This window comes from Halichoeres trimaculatus, unplaced genomic scaffold (assembly GCF_033239565.1).
Source record: "Halichoeres trimaculatus isolate MK-OKI-2021-1 unplaced genomic scaffold, fHalTri1.1 fHalTri1_scaffold_7, whole genome shotgun sequence".
Lineage (NCBI taxonomy): Eukaryota > Metazoa > Chordata > Actinopteri > Labriformes > Labridae > Halichoeres > Halichoeres trimaculatus.
This window is the reverse complement of record NW_027437185.1, coordinates 23,804,332-23,823,153: the sequence shown is the minus strand read 5'-3', so window position 1 is coordinate 23,823,153 and position 18,822 is coordinate 23,804,332. Positions and strand designations below refer to the sequence as shown.

The 18,822-nt window shown below is 39.5% G+C and overlaps 3 protein-coding genes across 8 annotated transcripts in view; 2 read left to right on the top strand and 1 right to left on the bottom strand.

Annotated features, from left to right (window-relative positions):
• dlg3 (discs, large homolog 3 (Drosophila)) overlaps nucleotides 1-7,204 on the top strand; it is a 93,062-nt gene extending 85,858 nt beyond the window's left edge. For 2 of the 6 annotated variants that reach the window (XM_074674814.1, XM_074674816.1), the window contains exons 18-24: nucleotides 1,810-1,851; nucleotides 2,057-2,107; nucleotides 2,199-2,300; nucleotides 2,389-2,561; nucleotides 2,689-2,798; nucleotides 2,887-2,978; nucleotides 3,975-7,204. In XM_074674814.1, coding sequence (XP_074530915.1) covers nucleotides 1,810-1,851; nucleotides 2,057-2,107; nucleotides 2,199-2,300; nucleotides 2,389-2,561; nucleotides 2,689-2,798; nucleotides 2,887-2,978; nucleotides 3,975-4,081 — 677 coding nt within the window. In that variant the 3' untranslated portion in view covers nucleotides 4,082-7,204. Of the gene's footprint in view, nucleotides 1-8; nucleotides 55-1,809; nucleotides 1,852-2,056; nucleotides 2,108-2,198; nucleotides 2,301-2,388; nucleotides 2,562-2,688; nucleotides 2,799-2,886; nucleotides 2,979-3,974 lie in introns of all 6 variants that reach the window. The other 4 variants (XM_074674815.1, XM_074674817.1, XM_074674818.1 and 1 more) reach the window with 3 other exon arrangements.
• Nucleotides 7,205-7,404: 200 nt separating this feature from the next.
• tex11 (testis expressed 11) lies at nucleotides 7,405-17,535 on the bottom strand. Its single transcript, XM_074674820.1, has 29 exons — nucleotides 17,508-17,535; nucleotides 16,468-16,580; nucleotides 16,181-16,265; nucleotides 15,962-16,041; nucleotides 15,795-15,875; nucleotides 15,589-15,708; nucleotides 15,288-15,368; nucleotides 15,082-15,167; nucleotides 14,932-14,989; nucleotides 14,760-14,855; nucleotides 14,590-14,671; nucleotides 14,389-14,467; nucleotides 14,124-14,275; nucleotides 13,943-14,028; nucleotides 13,465-13,602; nucleotides 13,222-13,324; nucleotides 12,990-13,114; nucleotides 11,185-11,270; nucleotides 10,554-10,607; nucleotides 10,441-10,481; nucleotides 10,285-10,362; nucleotides 10,093-10,163; nucleotides 9,543-9,656; nucleotides 9,172-9,244; nucleotides 8,924-9,073; nucleotides 8,722-8,830; nucleotides 8,480-8,600; nucleotides 7,722-7,889; nucleotides 7,405-7,541 (listed from the first exon to the last, which is right to left on the bottom strand). The coding sequence occupies exons 1-29, from the start codon at nucleotides 17,533-17,535 to the stop codon at nucleotides 7,470-7,472; spliced, it is 2,730 nt and encodes a 909-aa protein (XP_074530921.1). The 3' UTR covers nucleotides 7,405-7,469.
• Nucleotides 17,536-17,897: 362 nt separating this feature from the next.
• kdrl (kinase insert domain receptor like) overlaps nucleotides 17,898-18,822 on the top strand; it is a 46,543-nt gene continuing 45,618 nt past the window's right edge. Inside the window, exon 1 of the mRNA XM_074674071.1 lies at nucleotides 17,898-18,100. The gene's annotated coding sequence lies outside the window, so the exon portion shown is untranslated. The remainder of the gene's footprint in view (nucleotides 18,101-18,822) is intronic.

Below are 18,822 nucleotides of genomic sequence, written 5' to 3'. Positions count from 1 at the left end.
ACACCTAGGACTTCCCGGGGTTAAGCGATGACTTTTATGGATCAAAGAGTTTGAGTAAGTGTGTGGTTGTACTGTGTCAAGCAGCTGCCCCATGAGCTCAGAGAAAAAAATGCTTTGTTACTGTAAACTCAGCCGGGAATGCTGAACCACACACACACGAAGAGAGGCGTACACACAAACACACAAATATAAAGTAATTATTGATCAATATATAAAAATAAAGACACCATCTGCATCCAATGTAGCAGAGCATAAGAGCTGAGGGATAATGTTAGCACTGGGAATGACAACTTTCTTTTTTGTTTCATGTTCTTTAAATATTGCCTCAAGAGAAATGTGTTTCGAGTACAGTAAGAGTCATTTTGATTCAACATCTGTGAAAAATTAACGTACAACAGGCAAGGTTATAATAGTTAACTAAAACAAAACTAAAAACGAAAACTGAAATTTAAAATACATTGCAGTTAACTCAAACTAATAAAAACTAGAAAAGAAAACAAAATTGATAAGTAAACTAAAACTGTGTCTTTTGTTCATAAAACTAACTCAAACTAACTAAAATTATAGACAAAATTTCCTTAGTTATAGTTTTTGACAATATTAACAGCCTTTAGAATTTAAATTAATCCGACACATTTTCCCAACCAATTTTAGACAGTTTTCGGCAGTTGTCAGCGCCGTACAGCACCATCATAGTGACGCACTGGGACGTGCTTGTTTATTGCACCGACTGGCTGTGCGCTGTGCTGCGACGAAACGTAGTGGAGAAATAATTCAGAGCATCTGTAATAGTTTAATTGCATGTGAGTCTGACTTTATTGTTACAGAGTCCAAGTTTCTAATTATTAAAGCTTATATTTTATTGTTTTACATAATTTATGTTTATATTTGTTTATTTAAGTTTATATTATTTTTTGTGTTGAAGGCAGCAGCCAACAGTTCGGTATCAGTATTGACTGAGCAGTGAGCACTATGATGGACTTGAAAATAAACAGTATCACAAAATATTTACTCTGACCTTTTTGAATCCTGCACCTGGCAAATAAAGTATGAAAAAACTGAAACTAAACTAAAACTAAACTAAAACTAAGCCTTGTTGCAAAAATCAAAACTAAATAAAAACTAGATGCCCGATCTAAAACTAAATAAAACTAAACTGTAATGGAAAAAAAATGTCAAAACTAACTAAAACTAAACTATAATGACAAATCCAAAACTATTTTAACCTTGACAACAGGTCTGTTATCATTTATGCTAAAGAATTCCGTCAGAAAATCCCCCATCAGTCAGACTCCAGGCTTTACAATAAATGTTAAGTTTTGTCAGATGAGACCTGGAGTATCTCTGTGACCAGAGCAGGCCTGGTTAGAAGCAACTTCCCCCTCCCATTCCCCAGAGCCAGCCTGCTCCTGCCTCCATCCTGTGAATAACGCAGCTCTTTATGTTTTTCTTTGTCCCTGATATGGGATCTGCTGCCACCGGCATGGATCTAGCAATAGGAAACATTGGTCAGGGAATAGCAGGTCATTTGGGACATAGTCACAGGAAACACTTAATTTCCTATTGCTTGCACCTAAAACCACTTCCCTAATATTATTCGAGCATGGCTGCTGCACCAAGCAAGACTTCTGCTTTCTTTATCCCTTTTCTTAATGGCCGAGATGTTGAGAAACTGAGTGCTTCCCCCAAACCCACTTAGGCTGTTGAAGAAGGTGAAAATGAATTTCCTCCATGAGGGGAGAGGGAGGATTTAAATTCAGCATTAGCACTTCTGTGTTTAAGTGAAGTGGCTTTCTTTTGCTTTTGCAGAATGCTTGACATCCAACACAAGTGACAGTGAAAGCAGTTCGAGTGAGTCACCTTCATTTCTCTCTGTTTCTGGTTTGTTTAACACTGCCCACATAGATGATTAACATGGTAGATGTTGGAAAATTCACTTGTGAAATGACACCTGTAAATTAATATTCCTCCTGAGTGTTTCATCAGCTATCAAAATTTGACTCTATTTTTTTTTTATGAAGATGGTAAACATGCAATGTTTTGTTTGTTAATACAGAGGGACAAGAGGACACGATTCTTTCCTATGAGCCGGTGATTCGACAGGAAAGTGAGTAGATCACTGATCATAAATGAAGTATAGTATAGGTTACAGTATGGATCTGTTTATACACCGCTTACTCTTTTCATTATCTGTGCAGTCCACTACACGAGGCCTGTGATCATACTGGGCCCGATGAAGGACAGAGTAAATGATGACCTCATCTCTGAGTTCCCCCACAAGTTTGGCTCCTGTGTACCCCGTGAGTTAAACAACAGAAAACGGATCCAGGCAGCCCTCTTAACACCATCACTGTTCCAGATATAAACTTTATCCATTCCTCTCTGCAGATACAACACGTCCGAGGAGAGAAAACGAAATGGACGGCCAGGATTACCACTTTGTGGGCTCAAGGGAGCAGATGGAGAAAGACATTCAGGATAATAAATTTATCGAGGCAGGACAGTTCAATGAGAACCTGTACGGGACGAGCATCTTGTCTGTTAGAACTGTGGCTGAAAGGGTAGGTACCCTGAGGAAGGTTACAGACAACAAAGACATGTTAGTCCACCTGATTAACCAGAGCGCACTGTTATTGAAGCCACTGACTGAACTCTGTATCGGTTAACGAGAGTCTCCTCTACCTTTAGGGGAAACACTGCATTCTGGATGTGTCTGGAAATGCCATAAAACGACTGCAGCAAGCACAACTATATCCGATTGCCATCTTTATTAAACCAAAATCCATTGAAGCCCTAATGTAAGTTTTGACCTTTTTTTATTATTTTGAAAAATAATAGTTTAGAGCTGGGTGTCTGACTCTTGAAGAATCTATTTTTCTTTTTCAGGGAAATGAACAAGAGGCAGACGTACGAGCAGGCCACTAAAGTCTTCGACAAGGCAGTGAAGCTGGAACAAGACTTTGGAGAGTTTTTCACAGGTTGGGCACACTTTAAGTTTTGATATGTAGCTGGATTTATAAGTTCTGTTCTGAAGACTTTGTTTTGTTATTGCTGCAACATCCTTTTTATGTGACTCTCATTTGTCAACGTTCTCAAACTTTATCCAATCCTGTCAAAAGGAAAATCAGAAAAAGAATGTTGGCACTTAATCAACGTCCCATTTGGCTTGATTTTGAATACAGGGCCATGTAGATTCTGCGAGGTGTTTCAGACCTCAATACTACAGTGTTAATTTTAGTCCTTTTGATTGACACCTCATTTGACCAACTGGGTCGATTTATGGTCTTTCCAGAGCCAATAATAACCCAGAGCGGGATATGGTGTGAACAGACACCCGCATACTCTTTTGTCAGTTTCAGTTTCATGCCTTCATCCTTCCATAACAGAAAAAATCCACAGGAGGACAAAAACATTTAATTTATTTGTGTTCTTACTTCAATTAATACATACTGGTTAAATTTATAATAATTTAGGCTGCTGAGACTAAAAGTTCAGCGGGGAAAGGTTAAAAAAGTTAAACTGCAACCACAAAAGAAGAACCTGGCTCCCTTGACTTTATACAGGCTCAACTATAAGCTCCAAAAATCTGCATATTTGTAAATTTATATCCAAGTTTGTAGGTCACCTAAAAAGTGCTTCACTGATTATGTGTTTAATCCTTTCTGCTCTGAAACAATGATCAAAAACTGCACTATGGTAAAAATTCCATCACAGTATAAGCCAACCAATATGAAATTTTCTTGGTTTTGCTCCACTGGCAGTATAAATCCAGAGGTTACTAAATGTTTATCTACAAAAAGAGAGAAAAAACACAGTTTAACTGGTGGGAGCTGGTAGAAACAAATGTTATTTCTTCTTCAATTTGAGTCATCTATTACCCCTTTACACGTTATATTAATATGTGTTCTTTTTTTGATGTCTTTGAGTCAAATGCAACCAACAGATTTAATTCTGCTCTGTGTTTGTGTCTCCAGCTATCGTACAGGGTGACTCACTAGAGGAGATCTACAACAAAATCAAGCTAATCATCGAGGAGCAGTCTGGTCCCTACATCTGGATCCCCTCCTCTGAGAAGCTCTGAGCTCCCTGCCGTCCTCTCTGCATCGGTGCAGAGCTCCCCTCCTGCCTCCCAGAGACCCCACCTAAGCCCAAAATAGCCCCCCTCTTCACCTCCTTTTTGCAGATATGTTTCATATCAAGTTTTAGTGTCATCATTATGTTACTCTAAATGAAAAAGAAGTCTTATCACCATTACTGTGACTGTGCACACCCCTGCATGAGTTTCTCAACAAATCCATTCAAGACTGGAAATGCCATTCCAAAGGAATTTGTGAAATGAAAACAAAAGGAAAGAGGAACAAATCCTTTTGTGAACTGGGACTGACTGAAGATCAGAATGTTTTACTGAAATCTAGAGAGAGGAGACGGGATTCAAAAAGAAGTTGCAGGGAAACAAGAGACAAATCATACCAAGTTGGAACACTTTGTAAATGTTCATCAAGTCACATTTAAAGAGACACGCAAGAGAAGTGAGAAGTGAAGACCAATTGAGGTTTTTGTTTTTTCTTTTCTAAAGAGACTGGATAAAATCGAGCCCTGCTGATGGTACTGTCAAAGAGTCATCTCTCTTGTTTATAATGACTGAGGAAATTAGTGGAGCCTACAAACTGGTGATCTATTTATCACAAACCAGCTTGCTGTTTGGTCGTCTGCCAGTTGTCTGTGCTGCAGCTGATAAAGACATCTCGGGAGGCGTATCAAGAGGAATAAATGCGTTGTGAATCTCTACATTTATATTATGAAATCACAAGATAATGATAAAATCCCACTAAGATTTTACTACATATTAAAATACACATTTTACACTTCACTAGAATTGTCAATTTGGAGGGCTGTTAGATTACATTTTATTTTTTTTGTTTTGTTTTTCTTTCTTTATTTCTTTGTGGGATTTTTTGCTTGTGGTTTTTAGCTGCTCTGTGTAAAGGATGGGGGTAGAGAAGTGTAACTGGGCTCTCTGCAAAACACCAAACTGCCTTACATCAAATACAAATTCTGTTTTGTGACTACCTGTTGTCTGTTAGGGAGGCTGCACACAATTGACAGGGAAAAGAGAGGAAACATTCTCATCTTTTCTCACTTTTTTGTGTCCTCCGACTGCCAGGGGGCCTGACTTGAGTGCAATAGATAAACAGTGTCTCACCTCTGTGGGCGCCTTTTATTCCCCTGTATTTCCATCTTTTTTCCCAAATTAGGCCATTGGATCACAATTTGGACGGCCAGAGCCTCCTTACTCATGTTGAGCAGCAGACCACCCTATTACACTCTCTGCCTTCTTGGAAGATTCTCTTCTGATTGAATGGTCACATGGTACTGTCCTATCTGCCGCCATGACGGTGGCCTTAAAACGGGTAGAACAAGACAATAATTGTATTGGATGTCCTAACAATTAAAGAGTCAATATAACCTGTTTTTGGATTGTCCCCATGTCCCCCTACCAAAAATAACACTAAAGTTGGGTTTGATTAAACCTATATGCTTTGTGTATCTGTAAATGTATGAATTATTTATGAATCTCTTGTTGGCAGATGCAGAACCACTGTGTTGAGCTCTGAAGTGAGCCTGGGGTGAGCTAGACTAGCTCAGGAATCTTTACACACAGAAACCATTACCCCTGCAACTGAAAGGCCATGTTTGGGCGATGACACTGAGAGTTTATCGCTGTCAAATGTGAACAAACAAGTACTTACAGTACTGTCACTTATTTAAAGGTGTTCTCAACTTATCAGTGTAATCGGGCTGTATTATACGTCTTCTCTTTTTTCGTGAGGCAGGAGCTTGTTGAAGGCCGTCCGTGTGGTAACTTTTGAGTTGGCTGCGAGGCATCACCAGAATTGACCTGCTCCACCCTTCCATGCAGATCTTGGCACTATGTTCACAAGTGCATGTGAGGGGGCAGAAGAAGGAGACGTAGGAGGAGACGGAGGAGTACTTTTGCCCCTGAATCGTGAACATTCTCGCTTTCCTTCTCAGCTTTTTGAAAAGTGAGAGGGGAGTTTTTTCTTTTCTTTTTTGTCTTCTCAAGAGAGCCAGACCCAAAAGGAAATGGTAAACAAGACCTCTGGGTCCCCCCTGCTCTCTCCCACCCACAGAGCACCTGTACCTGCAGGCATTTTCTGAACAGGTGTGCCCACCTGCCAGGCACCACTGCTAAACCAGCTGTCATAACCTGTGTCAAAACCAGAGTTCAGGGAATAACCGAAGGGAACAGAGCCATTTATAAACTGCTTGCAGACTGTTTCAAAGGAAGTGGTAGCTGTACAATGTAAATAAGCCCCCAGCAGATCCCCCTCACCTGTGCTTCATGCATGTGTGAATCAAACTGGGACAAACATGTTTTATAGACAACAAATGTCAGGTAAGTAAAGTTTGAGCTACTCTTGAGATATAATTTCCATACAAATGTGCTGTATCGTTGGTATTTCTCTTCAGATGCCTATTGGAAAACTTAACTAGTCTGTTGGGAATTGAATTCCTGCAAGTAGGGCCTGTCTACATGTGATTTCTTGTGGAACGTGTCTGGGTGTATAGATTTAAAAAAAGATATATTGTAAAATAATTCAAAAGAGATGCAGACCGAAACCTACACAGTATCACAGAAACCAGGAGCGTCGATCAATACATCATTAGAAGTTTAGAATTGGTCCTCTCTGGTGTTTAGTTAAAATACAGCTGACTGTTAACAATGTGTGTGGTATTCATACCTCAGTCAGCCATTTCAAAGCCCAAAGAACTTGATTTCATTTTACTCTTTCCATTAAGGTTGTGCTATATAACAAGGTGGAACCTGAATGCCTCTTTGTGTGTATACTTGATGAGGGTCTTTGTTTTGATGAGAGAAATGATGACATCTATGCTTTTATTTTTCGGGTGGGGGGGTCAGGGTTCTTGTTTGTACTTTCGGGTGATGATGTTTCTGTTCTAGCACATCTGTGCAGTAAGTGCTTGCAAACATGAACCCTTTGATTGTACAGTAGTTTCCTTCCTGTCACTGCAGGTGGTACAGCCTATTAGGACAACTGGCCTCATGGTCTTCCCTGTCCTAGTCATGAGGGAACACAGTCCTGCAACTTTTGTTTGGGTTTTATTTTGGGACTTGACAAAAGTTTATTTGTTTGAAAATAAAATATGTGACTCAGTTATGATTTTGATGTGCTTGTCATTCTGCTTCTAAGTGACACAGAGGCTTTGTTAACAGGAGACAAAGAGTAGATCCCAATCTGATGTAAAACAGGAAGAAATTTGGGAACAGGAACAATTTCTCAACCAGGGCACCTCAAAGTAGCAACAATGTCTCAAAGTTGAATGAAAAGTTTACCAGAACAGTAATGACATTTACCTGTGAAGAACTGGTGAAATATTTGTTTGCCATAGAACAAGAAATGAACACCAGGTTGTCATAACTTTGCTTATTCCTCCATGATGATGTTCTTCTTAGCTTTGTCCAGCCTATCCAGGATTTCACTGTAGAGACCAGACATCTGTGGGTGCACAAGAAACAGTCTAACTTAAAAGTCTGCCTCTTTATTATGCTTATGTTTCATCCTGTCTGTTTCTCTGGCCTGAGCTTTCCTCACATTTACCTCACTAACAGTATGATTCATGCTCCAAACACCACAGTCTGCTTCATCCCCTCCCTTTCTTCTCCACCAGCCCTGTACCTGTCTCTCATAGCTCTCCTGCAGGGATCCCAGGTGTCGCACGAAGCTCATGGCCAGGCCGCACCACTTCTCAGCCTCGGGGTACTGAGCAAGGCTATACAGCAGTATCCCTGTGTTCCACGCTCGCGTCAGCAACCACAGCGTCTCCATCTCTGGGAAGTCATCAGGCTGCAGAGAGGAGCAGGAAGACATTAGGAAGACATTTCAACAGAGGCCACCAAGGTGTCTCAGTTACGGAACAAAATCTATTCTTGATGGTAAAGCCTGTGAGTAACTACCACACATTCCTCCTCCACTGTATGTTAACCTTTTCTAGGAGTCTTTGACAGGCCATAAACAAACCCAAATGTCTATCATTTCTGAAGTTTCCTTCGTTTTTCACAACACTCTAATCTCAGGCTTTCACTTTGATCCAAAGAATTCCACAGCTTTCGCATAATAACTGAATATGAAAGGGGAAATAAGCTCTGCCTCTAAAGCAGTGTAATTTGCTGCCCCTTTCAGAGCTGCAGCTCACCGGCAGTGTGATGACTTGTACAGCACATTAACATCCAAATTGGCAGGAAGGGGGTGGTGTAGGAAGCATCTGCTAATTGAAGTGCAGCTGAAAGCTCATTGATAAAAAAGAGGCTTCCAGAACAGCAGGCAAGCATGGAGTGGGAAAGAAAGGGTTAATTATATGGCAAGGAGCAGCTCTGATTGAGGGAACAGGAGGTGGGAGCCAAGGGACGAGGGGCATGTGATTGGTGCTGACTCACTGCGGCTGCAATGATGGACAGGGCCTCCTCAAAGTAGCCCCACACCTCCTCCAGCACACGGGCCTCTACCTCTGACACACCGCTTGGGAGGGACAGCTTGATCAGGCTGTGAACACACTTACTAAGACAGGAGCACAGAAAGAGACACTCAGAAAGCCTTTTCATCCTAATGAGCACTTTGTGGGAATGGATCAGTAATGAAATGTCATGGGTGTTTTCATGCAGAGTGGTGATGGGTTTGCCTGCAGCGGGCCAGGTCAGCCTGTGGTTGTTTCTTGTGCAGAGAAAGAGCGACCCTCAAGGCCTTCTTACACAGCAGGGGGAAGTGGGCTGGAGGCTCCATTGCTAAAGCTACATGCAGAGAAAAAGAGATGCCAGCATAATGAAAATATTTTGTTGAGTGTCTGCTACCTCTTGCAGACATGGCTGCAGCTTTTTTTGTACCTGCAATGGTTTCTAACATCTTAGTTTCAACATTTTCAAACTCCAAGACTGACTCCAAAACCATCTCAACCTTGGGGTCATTCAGTTTAGCACGGGCTTCAAATTCATACAGCAGCAGCAGTGTGTCTGTTTGGTCCGGGGGGAAGTTTCCTGTGAGTAAACACTTGTTTAGAATACAGATCATGTCCATTTTTCACTCCCATGGAAAAAAGTGTAGTTTAACTTTTATATGTTTCTGCTGAAGGTACCTGATGCTTTCAGGGTTTTCCAGATCTCCCCGCAGATCTGAATGTGCTCCAGAGCCTGAGTGAGCTCCTCAGTCTGTGAAACCACACACACACACACACACACACACACACACACACACACACACACACACACACACACACACACACACACACACACACACACACAGAAAACAAGCATTTCTGGATTCGTTAGCACCATCTAGTGTTTAGCTCCCCCTTATGAGACAGCAGCATAAAAACCAAACACCTACGCCGGCACCAGTGATGTGGTTAGTCACCTCTCTTCTACACTGGTCTTGGTAAATTTCCATCCATGTGGATGGAGAGTGTGCTAAATGTAGGAGATGGGTCAGAGAGAGTGGGTGGCACACCTGGGCAGAGTGAGGAGACTTCCTGCAGAGCTCTAAAGACGCAGCAGCAGCCATGAGCAGACATGTCTTCTGGCCCATGAGCAGCGTACGATCAGGAGGGCAGAGCTGTGAGAGCTGCAGATTTTCATGCAAACACACTTTACAAAGGTTTGAGTGTTTAATATTTCATTTTCAGTGTTAAGAACAAACCATTTATTCCCGATAGATACCAGATATCTTCCTAAATTCTCAGAAGAACTGCTCGACATCCACCCCAGAAACTTCTAATTATACAGCTAGATTGGGCAGCTAGAGAAGGTAACATGTAAAGCATGAAAGGTTAAATGTGAAGTTATAAGTTTTCTTTTAAAGATTGGGTCTGATAATCAGAGAGCAAAGGTAACTATTAGAATGGGGTCATCAACGGTCATTGTGCTTCTTCCTCCAAGAATGATATGCTCACGTTTTCAAAGAGACGGTAAATCTGAATTCTGGTCATACTGATCTACACCCACATACTGTTCGATAGATACTGATTGATTGGCCTGACGAAGCCGATAAGGGCACTTGCCTGGTAAGAGAGAACAAAGAAATCCTTCATTCTGTCAGGACTGCTCTCACACTGCAGAGCTGAGTTCCAAGCTGTAACAAAGATACACACTCACTCACTCACACATACAAAATGAAAGTGCTGCAAGATTTTGAGTTATAGCGAGCAAACTGTGTCTGATTGGAGTAACAAGAAGAGATAGAGTCTTCATACCAATCTTTCTGAACCAGTTAGCTTCCTCTGCACGTTGCTCAGCAGTCATACAAGACTGGCATGAAACTTTCTGCAAAGCTGCAATGATTGCAAACACAACTGTTGTTGGGCTGTCACAGAAGAAGATCATTTCTGTTTTGTTGTACATGTACTTACCCATTTTCAAATAGGGCAGCAGAACATCCAGATTCACATTCCTGCATGGTGTGATGTGATCAATCAATCATACTTTAAAATAGCACGTTATTATAAGATTCTCTCTTCCTCACCTGGTGTCATCACTTGATTTTTCTATTGTTAAGAGCACAAGTCGTACCAAACACCTATAAAAAGATGAATGAAGAAACTGGTGTTGACCTCCTTTTTTCACCTACTAACTGTATTATACAGAGACACACTTTCCGAGAGGAAGCAAGGGAATATAGGTCAGTGGATCATAGAGGTGTCTGGAAAAACGAACTGACTAGGTACAATCTCAGCACACAAGACATCTCTGCATTGACATAACTGTTGCCGCTGATTGTGTAGCCTCTGCACATGAACACTGCTAGCTTTGATAGGCAGAAAAGTAAACTCCTATTGACCCAGTGTTTCTTTTAAAAACAAACATTTCTACATACTCAGGGGTTATCCATAAGTGGTTTGGTTTGAGGGTCAGGTTACGGTGGAAGAAAGCACAAAATACCCTGAAAAGCCTTATTCTTGAGCTGTTTTTTCTTAGATGTTTGAGTTTTCAAGAGCATTCATTCTGTGACTCCCTTCTCCTTCCACAATTGAGAGCTTCTCCAATTTCGTTTTTATAGACTCAATCAAAAAATTTGATGCATTTTTTTCCAAAAGACAACTGAAGTATTAATGTCACAAATGTTTTTTTTTTTTTGTATTTCAGTGCATACAGACCTGAGAGCAGTCAGAACCTGAGCTTCATCCTTGGAGTTGTCACACAAACTCTCCAGTGCCTTCATGGCAGTTTCCTGTTGATCGCTCTGTTGCCAGGAAGAAAACACTTTTTTGTAGTTAATCCCAAAACCTAGAAATCATGACACTCAAAAGGGGGTTAGTGTACTAAAAAATGGATTCCAACAAAGCAGCAGTGTCCGGTCCAAAAATCTGAGGGAATGCAGAAGCGTAAGATCTGTAGTTCATCAACTGTCCACTTGAGGCTGGCAACAGGAGTATTGGAAACCAAATACACACCAATAAACATGTTTACAGCGGTACAAAATAATGTCTTAAGTCTGAAAGCTGATTTTTCTGATGGCGTACACTTCAGGGAGTACACACCCCATTTCCAGAATGGAAAGACTTATTTCCATCAATGACTTACTTCAAGCAGTGGACTGTATCATTAAAAACTCAGTTTCAGAAACGGAAGACTGATGTCATGGAGACTACATCCATTTATTATACAGTCTACGATTCTATTTCACTCAGAAATAACCAAAAACTTACAGTGAGCTTTAACAGGGTATATGCTAAAATCCTAAAGTTGATTTCAATACATTTTTAAGACTTTTTCAATACCTTTACAAAAGTTTCAAGACTTTATCACAACTTTCAGTTGTTGTTGGTATCCACTTTTTAACAGTTGTAGTTTACATTTTAACAGGAATGATGTAAGCTAAGGAGGAATAAAGCTTGAAAGAACAAATGAAACCAAAGGCAGGTCTATCGACACTCCCACAACAAGAAAAAGGAGTTATTCAAGGCCAACTTGCTGAAGAAAATGAGAAATTATTTAATCATTTTTAAAATTTAGGATATGTGCCGGAGATTGTGTGATTTGCTTTAATGTTGTATTTAATTTCTCTTAATGAAACTAGAGATGCCGTTAATTTATAGCTGGTGTTTATACCGCTCACAATCCTCATTGTTGTATTTTATTGTAACTCGAGTCTTTATGTATTTTTTTAATTTAATTTTTTTTTTTTAATTTTTTGATTTTTCTACTGACTCCACCGATTTCTGCTGTTAACACAAGAATTTTCCAGTTTGGGCTCAATAAAGTAACTCTATCATTTTCTATTCTATTTTATTTTAGAACTTTATCGGCTGAATGTGTAACGTCCCAATCAGGGGACAGTAAGGAGGAAAAGGAGGAAAGGAGGAAAAGGAGGAAAATAAATATTCATAGATATTTCTTGGGTCAAAGCTTGAATACCTATGAAACTTATTACCTCATAAAACCACAATTAAGACTTTTTAATAATTTTTAAGGGCCTTAATTTTCCCAAAATTGATTTATCAACTTTTAATACTTTTTAAGACCCCGCGGACACCCTGTTTAAATTGCTAAAGACAGAGAACCCCTGTTATGCTTTTAGAGCTTTGTAATGTACAGGTTTAGTAGTGTTTACCTTTTTACAAAAGTGTAGATTATACAGTTATAGCTAAAACTAGCATTTACTTACTGTAGGATTAATGTGCCTATTTCTAGGAAGTTTATGATTTGTCTTAGCCTGACAGAGAGGTGGATCTTTTCTTTGGTGTTAAATTTCCAGATCACAGCATTCTGAGTGCATCCCACAGTAACTTGCCACCCTCATACTCTGCAAGGTGAAGTAAACTGGCCATCTGCACAGGCTGCACTAAAGCTGTTATTTTAAACTAAATCTGCCTGTATTTCAATCAGGCCAGTACATTAACTGTCAAATTTACTTTGAATATTTCACATGCAGAGTGTGGAATACTGTGACAAGTCTTACCTCCAAAGCAATCTGAGCAGCCAGGCTGAGGAGATTGAAAGCAGCGTTCTCTGATACCAACAGTCTGTCTTCAGTGGAGACAGGACACCTGGTCAGAAGTCCCATTGCATTCACTGCTTCTGCAGCTGGTACAAATCAACAGCCTCATCACCACAGAGAATAAGCTGAGAATGTAGCAGGAATAAAACACCAACAGTACCAGCACACATGCTTTAACTGTATCATTAGTTACCTTTCTCCACATTGTTCTCCTGCACTGCAATCTTGTACACACTGAACTGAGTAAAAATGTTGTCTGGATCGCATCTCTCAGCTTCTTTTATCGCTTCTTTTGCCTGGTAAACACGTTTTTTTTTTTTCAGGACATGCTGCATGTATGAATCATGAGGCAGGACTTCTTATTGTGTCCAGTTGAAAATGTTACCCACTTGGTGATTTTTTTCAATATCCTGACTTTAAGCTTAAGTTGTCTTACCTTCTCTAGCTGCCCAAGCTTAAGAAAACAGGATGCTCTGTTCCTCTGCAGTTTGGCTGAATTGGGCTCCATTTGACCAGCTTTAAAGAAACTGAGGGAGTAGTTGTACCACTGGAGAGCCTCTGAGTAGTTCCCACCCTTGGAGGAAATACAGGTTACCAAGTTAGACCTTATTGATTTCTACGTGGAAAATAAACCTCTGCATTGTACACATTTGAGCTGTATAGAAGTAATCGTGACACACTGTGGAGAGATCGGGCACGACTATCAAATCTGAGGCCAGAGTCTCTATGGAAACTTCAGAACCTGAGGGAAATCCATGCCAACCTAAAAAACGACCATATTGACTGTGCGAGTCAATATGGACAGTTGGGCTAATGGCAACCAATCAGCAGCAATCATCTTCATATAATATTACTGAAGTAAGTAACTTGAGAATTTCCTGAACCAAGTGCAGACCGGGATGAGTTAGGCAGACCTCAAAGTGTTGCGATGCTTTATCCCACAGTAGTACATGAAGACTTGTCAGGGCATGTGGAGTCAGCTGTTTTCCCGTATAATGGCCTGTGTGGGAATTAAAAAAAGTACTTGTACAGGGCCCCTCTACAGTGATATGCATGCATTTCTATCACACCTTTTTTTATAGCTTTGTAATTTACCACTGATAATGTCCTCTATCTTCTGTTTGGCCAACAGCTCCTTCCCTTTCTGCAGGAGAAGCTCAATGTGTAAGACAAGTGCTGTTCCCAGGTCAGGGGCCGACTCAAAGTGCTGACACGCACGTTTCAAATACTCAAATGCCAGCACTTCTCTGGGAAAACCAAAACAGACATTATTCAGAGTTGGACAGTGTATGTCTCAGGAATCAGTTTAAGAAAATGTTTGTTTTTCTTGTGAATTATACAAAGAGAAATAATATTTGACCTGTCTTCAGACATGAGTAGTTTCACTGTGCTGAGACACACATCAAGAGGGACCTTAGATTCCAGCGTCTCATGTAATCCTAAAAATACACTTTTATTATATTCTTTAAAAAATCAGGAATTATTTCTCAACCACTGACAGCTGTCTGCTGCCTATGAAGACAAATCTCTGCATAAATAATGATTTGAAGATATTACTAACCAGCTCTGATCAGATCATCCAAGGCCCCACATCTCAGAAGTATTCTGATCTTCAAATACAGCCCAGATGCACTCACACATTCCTGTCAACGTTTAACCAGCTACTTGGTAAAAAGCATCTAAGACTTAATGAAGTTAATCTTTTGTACCAAAATATAGCTCATATTCTACCTTGTTGGCTAGGGTGACAGCATTCAGGGCTTTCTCCTGAAACCTCTGACAGTCCCACTCAAAATAAACTGTGGCTAAGAGCCTCAGAGCCTTCGCCTATTGAGAGTGAAACTTGGTGTTAAAATGCACAGTAATCATTTCTTGTTCCATTCTTTGTATTGCCCTGTTTTACCTGGACTTCAGATTCGGGGGCATATGTCATATTCATCTTCCCAATATCATAACTTTGGCTGAAAAAGAAGAAATCCCTATGTGAAACATCACCATAAATCTAACCTGCCATTTCGATTTCACAGCAAGCTGTATTTAAAAACATATCAACCTCAACCAAAATACACTGTCCTCAAACTTTTTCAGGTTGTAGGTCTCTATGCCAAAGTTGTAGCACATGAGTGAAAGATAAGCAGTCTGCAATGAAAAAAATATATAAATCAGTTAACATCCCTCACACTTTGAACAGCAATATCGCGCCATATATGTGAAACAATATATCATGTTGTTACAGTGATAGTAAAGAGGCTTTGTTACATCTTTAGGAAGCCGCAGCAGCATTTCTTTACAGCGCTGCATGTACGCCACAGCTTCATGGTTGTTCCCTTGAATCATGGCCTGCAACGAAGAGACTTCCGGTTAAATGTCAGCACACTGTTTAACATTCTCCACCAGCACAAAACAAGATTTCCCCTTCTCATTGTTTCTCAGATCACATTTTAGCTGTCTCACACTTCACACTGCAAGTCTGTCAGAATTGCACTCCATCAGATGCCAAAAATCACAAGAACAAATATTCACATTGGAGGTGTTGAACATCACATGAGCCACAGCTCACCGATTCTGCTTGGCATGAGAGAACTCGCAGCAGATCCTTTTCTACATCCCCCTTTAATGACTCGACATCAGCTGCTCCGTCACCTCTGGAAGTCAGCTGACCATAAAGGGTTTCCAGGATCTAGGAGGGTTTTAAATTTATTGAATACCATATAAATTGCTAACATTTTCTGTTATTCCTTTTCTTTTTTATTTTATTTTTTTTACCTCAACAGCAAGCCTCAGGAAGTAATCAGCCATCTGGGGATTTTTGCAGTCAAGCCAGGTTCTCCCTGTTTTGCTGGCCATCTGTAAAGATGAGACACTTACTCACAGAACTTTTCCTCCTGAAATGTTGAGTACTGGCAGAGGGCTGACTGAACAGTGCTGCTTGCCAGGATCTGCTTGCGGATGGTGCCCTCTGTTGGATTCTCAGGCCCACAGCAGCACAGTAGGCTACATGCAACATGACGCACTGTTTGGATGGGAAGAACATTTAAAATACTCCTACTTGAAATTTCCAAATTGTGTCAACAATTCAGACAATATAACATACAAATTTGTGATGATCAGTGGTATGACAATGTCAATCAGCACTGAAAATAGCAGTGTACCTTTAGCTTTTTGAGTTGTGCTTAAAGTTGTTCCCACATTTTTGGTAACTGCCCAGTTCCACAGCTGGATGGCACACTCCTCAAGCTGTGAAAAGAGTAAATACTAAATGTAGCCCTGCCTCACAAGAATAATAGCACAGTAAATTGTAAATGTATGACTGAGTGCTTGTATCTGTCCTTTAATATGAAACACTTTTGTCATTATCATTATATTTCTCATTTTGATGTTCTACTCCAATAAATCTATGAACAGAATGTTTTCTTATCTGTCACACAAATTTCTCTACCTGTGGATCTGGTATTTTGGGGGACTCCTCCAGGCCAAAGACTTCAGAGTAGAGTTTCTCTATCAGCTCATCATAATCAGAAGACTCTGTTTTCAGCAGGTTCTCTGTAAGACCTGAGTTTGACAAAAACATAACAAAGACAATATAGTCTCATTAAGTTGACAGGACAGTAACAATACAACAGAAGACCTATCACCACCCAAATGCTCTCAGACTTCAACCTTGCAAAGGGACATATCACAACGTTCTGTAACCTTTGAATTGAACTGTAATTGTTTATCCAGTCAGCTTTTTTTTTTCATTTATACCAAGATCAACTATATTCCTGCCTAATTCAAAGATTGATTCATTCTTACTTATTGTCATTCAACAGCTATTGTGCATAAATACAAATCGGCTGTTATATATATATATATATATATATATATATATATATATATATATATATATATATATATATATGTGTGTGTGTGTGTGTGTGTGTATGTATATATATATATATATATATATATATATATATATATATATATATATATATATATATATATATATATATATATATATATATATATATATTCATTAGTTAAACATCTTGTCCCAAAGTATATGTTCATACATTCTTCTTTACATACATATGCCCTCAAATATAATAAATAAATTTGTATAAATTAGGGCGATATTATTAGATGTTCACAGCTTGCCACTATCACATGCTCAACATAAAACTAAGAACAGTTGTATTTACCCAATAGAAAGTCCCATTTTACTCATTTCTGGGGCATAAAACGTCAAAACAAATCGGTTTAAATGGAAACCCTCATAATGCCAACGTATTAAATAAGCATCGGCTGAGGACAGTATCAGTATAGTAGCTACTAACTTAGCAAGACAGCTGTCTTGCAAGGGTGTAATTTAGGTGACTTAGGCTCACTTTCTAATTTTTAAGTCACAATTTTATGGCAGTAACGACAAAAAAACGAAACTATTCTGATACGACACAAAGTAGTTAGAAAACAAAGTTAATAGACAATCTAACTTACATTTAACGGTTGAAAGGGGCCCTTCCATGTCAAATGTTTTAACACAAGCTACCGTTAAGGGGCGGGCCACTCGTCCTTTCTTTGATTGACAGCTGACAGCCCGCGAAATGTCCAGAGCGCTAACATATCAGAGGTAGCATGTCTTTAAATCCTTAACTGCTCCTGAATCATCTTGTCATTCACTGGATGGTTGATATCACGTTGATTTTTATCATATTTGGTTTGGTAGTTATAGAGCTCACACTGTATCACACTTAATTTTCACGACTTTTATCTGTTAGGATACTTGTGTTTAACAGTTAAACTTAAACTGTTGAACGTTTGCACTGACGTCACTATTTGGGCAGTTACCCGGATGTGCGGCCACGTTAGACGTACATTAACGTAAACATTGAATGGATGGAGATAGAAGTGCACGTATGAGTTTAAGCTACGTTATCCGCCAACAATTGTGCTAAAACGCACAGCTCACACTGAAACTTATATTGAAGGACTCAGCCAGCAAGATAAAGTGAGAGATTTTTTTTTAAGAAAATGAGCCTAGGCGGGAGAGACCCATACGAGGAGTTAGCATCTTTATCATCTACCCAAAGGTATGAAAACAAAGATGCTACTGCTATACTTTTCTTGGGGGAGTGGGTCCATGGATTGAATTATGAACTTTTGGGAGAGGCTCACTTTCTGGCACTTTAAAAAAGCCACCTGAAAGACAGTGAGGTCTACTTATGGACTATTTTATTGCCGTGAACTAAGTCTCAATCAAAGTTATACTCAAACCTATCATCTCACTAAAGCATGATTTTAAGATGGACAGAGAACATGACCTAACTCACAGGAAATGCTGTGAACAGACTCAAATGCTGAGATCAATGACAGATTGCCTTGGAAATCCTAGTGGAGCTTTAACTAGCCACAATGTTCTCTGTTCTTCAGACAATTGTTGGCAATCCTCACCCCGATTTGCAATAATTTTGGTAGTCAAAAGCATATGAAATGTTATTTTCTTGGTCTGACTGGTTAGTATAGCAAGAAAGCAATTAACCTATGAGCTGAATTCCATTGTGTTGCGAAAGTGCCTCCAACTAGATGTTAAACATTTTTTAGTTCGAACATCTTTATCTTCACCTTTTGGTTTTGTGGCCAAAATATCAATTGAAATTATTTGGAAAATTTCATTCTTTTTTTACCTACTTTAAAATAATTCAATTTAAAAAACTAATAAATAAAATTCTTACTATAATCATAAATCAGAATAATACTGTATGAATCTTAAACTATGTAACCAAGAAGATTTTAAGTAAAAAATAAATAAATA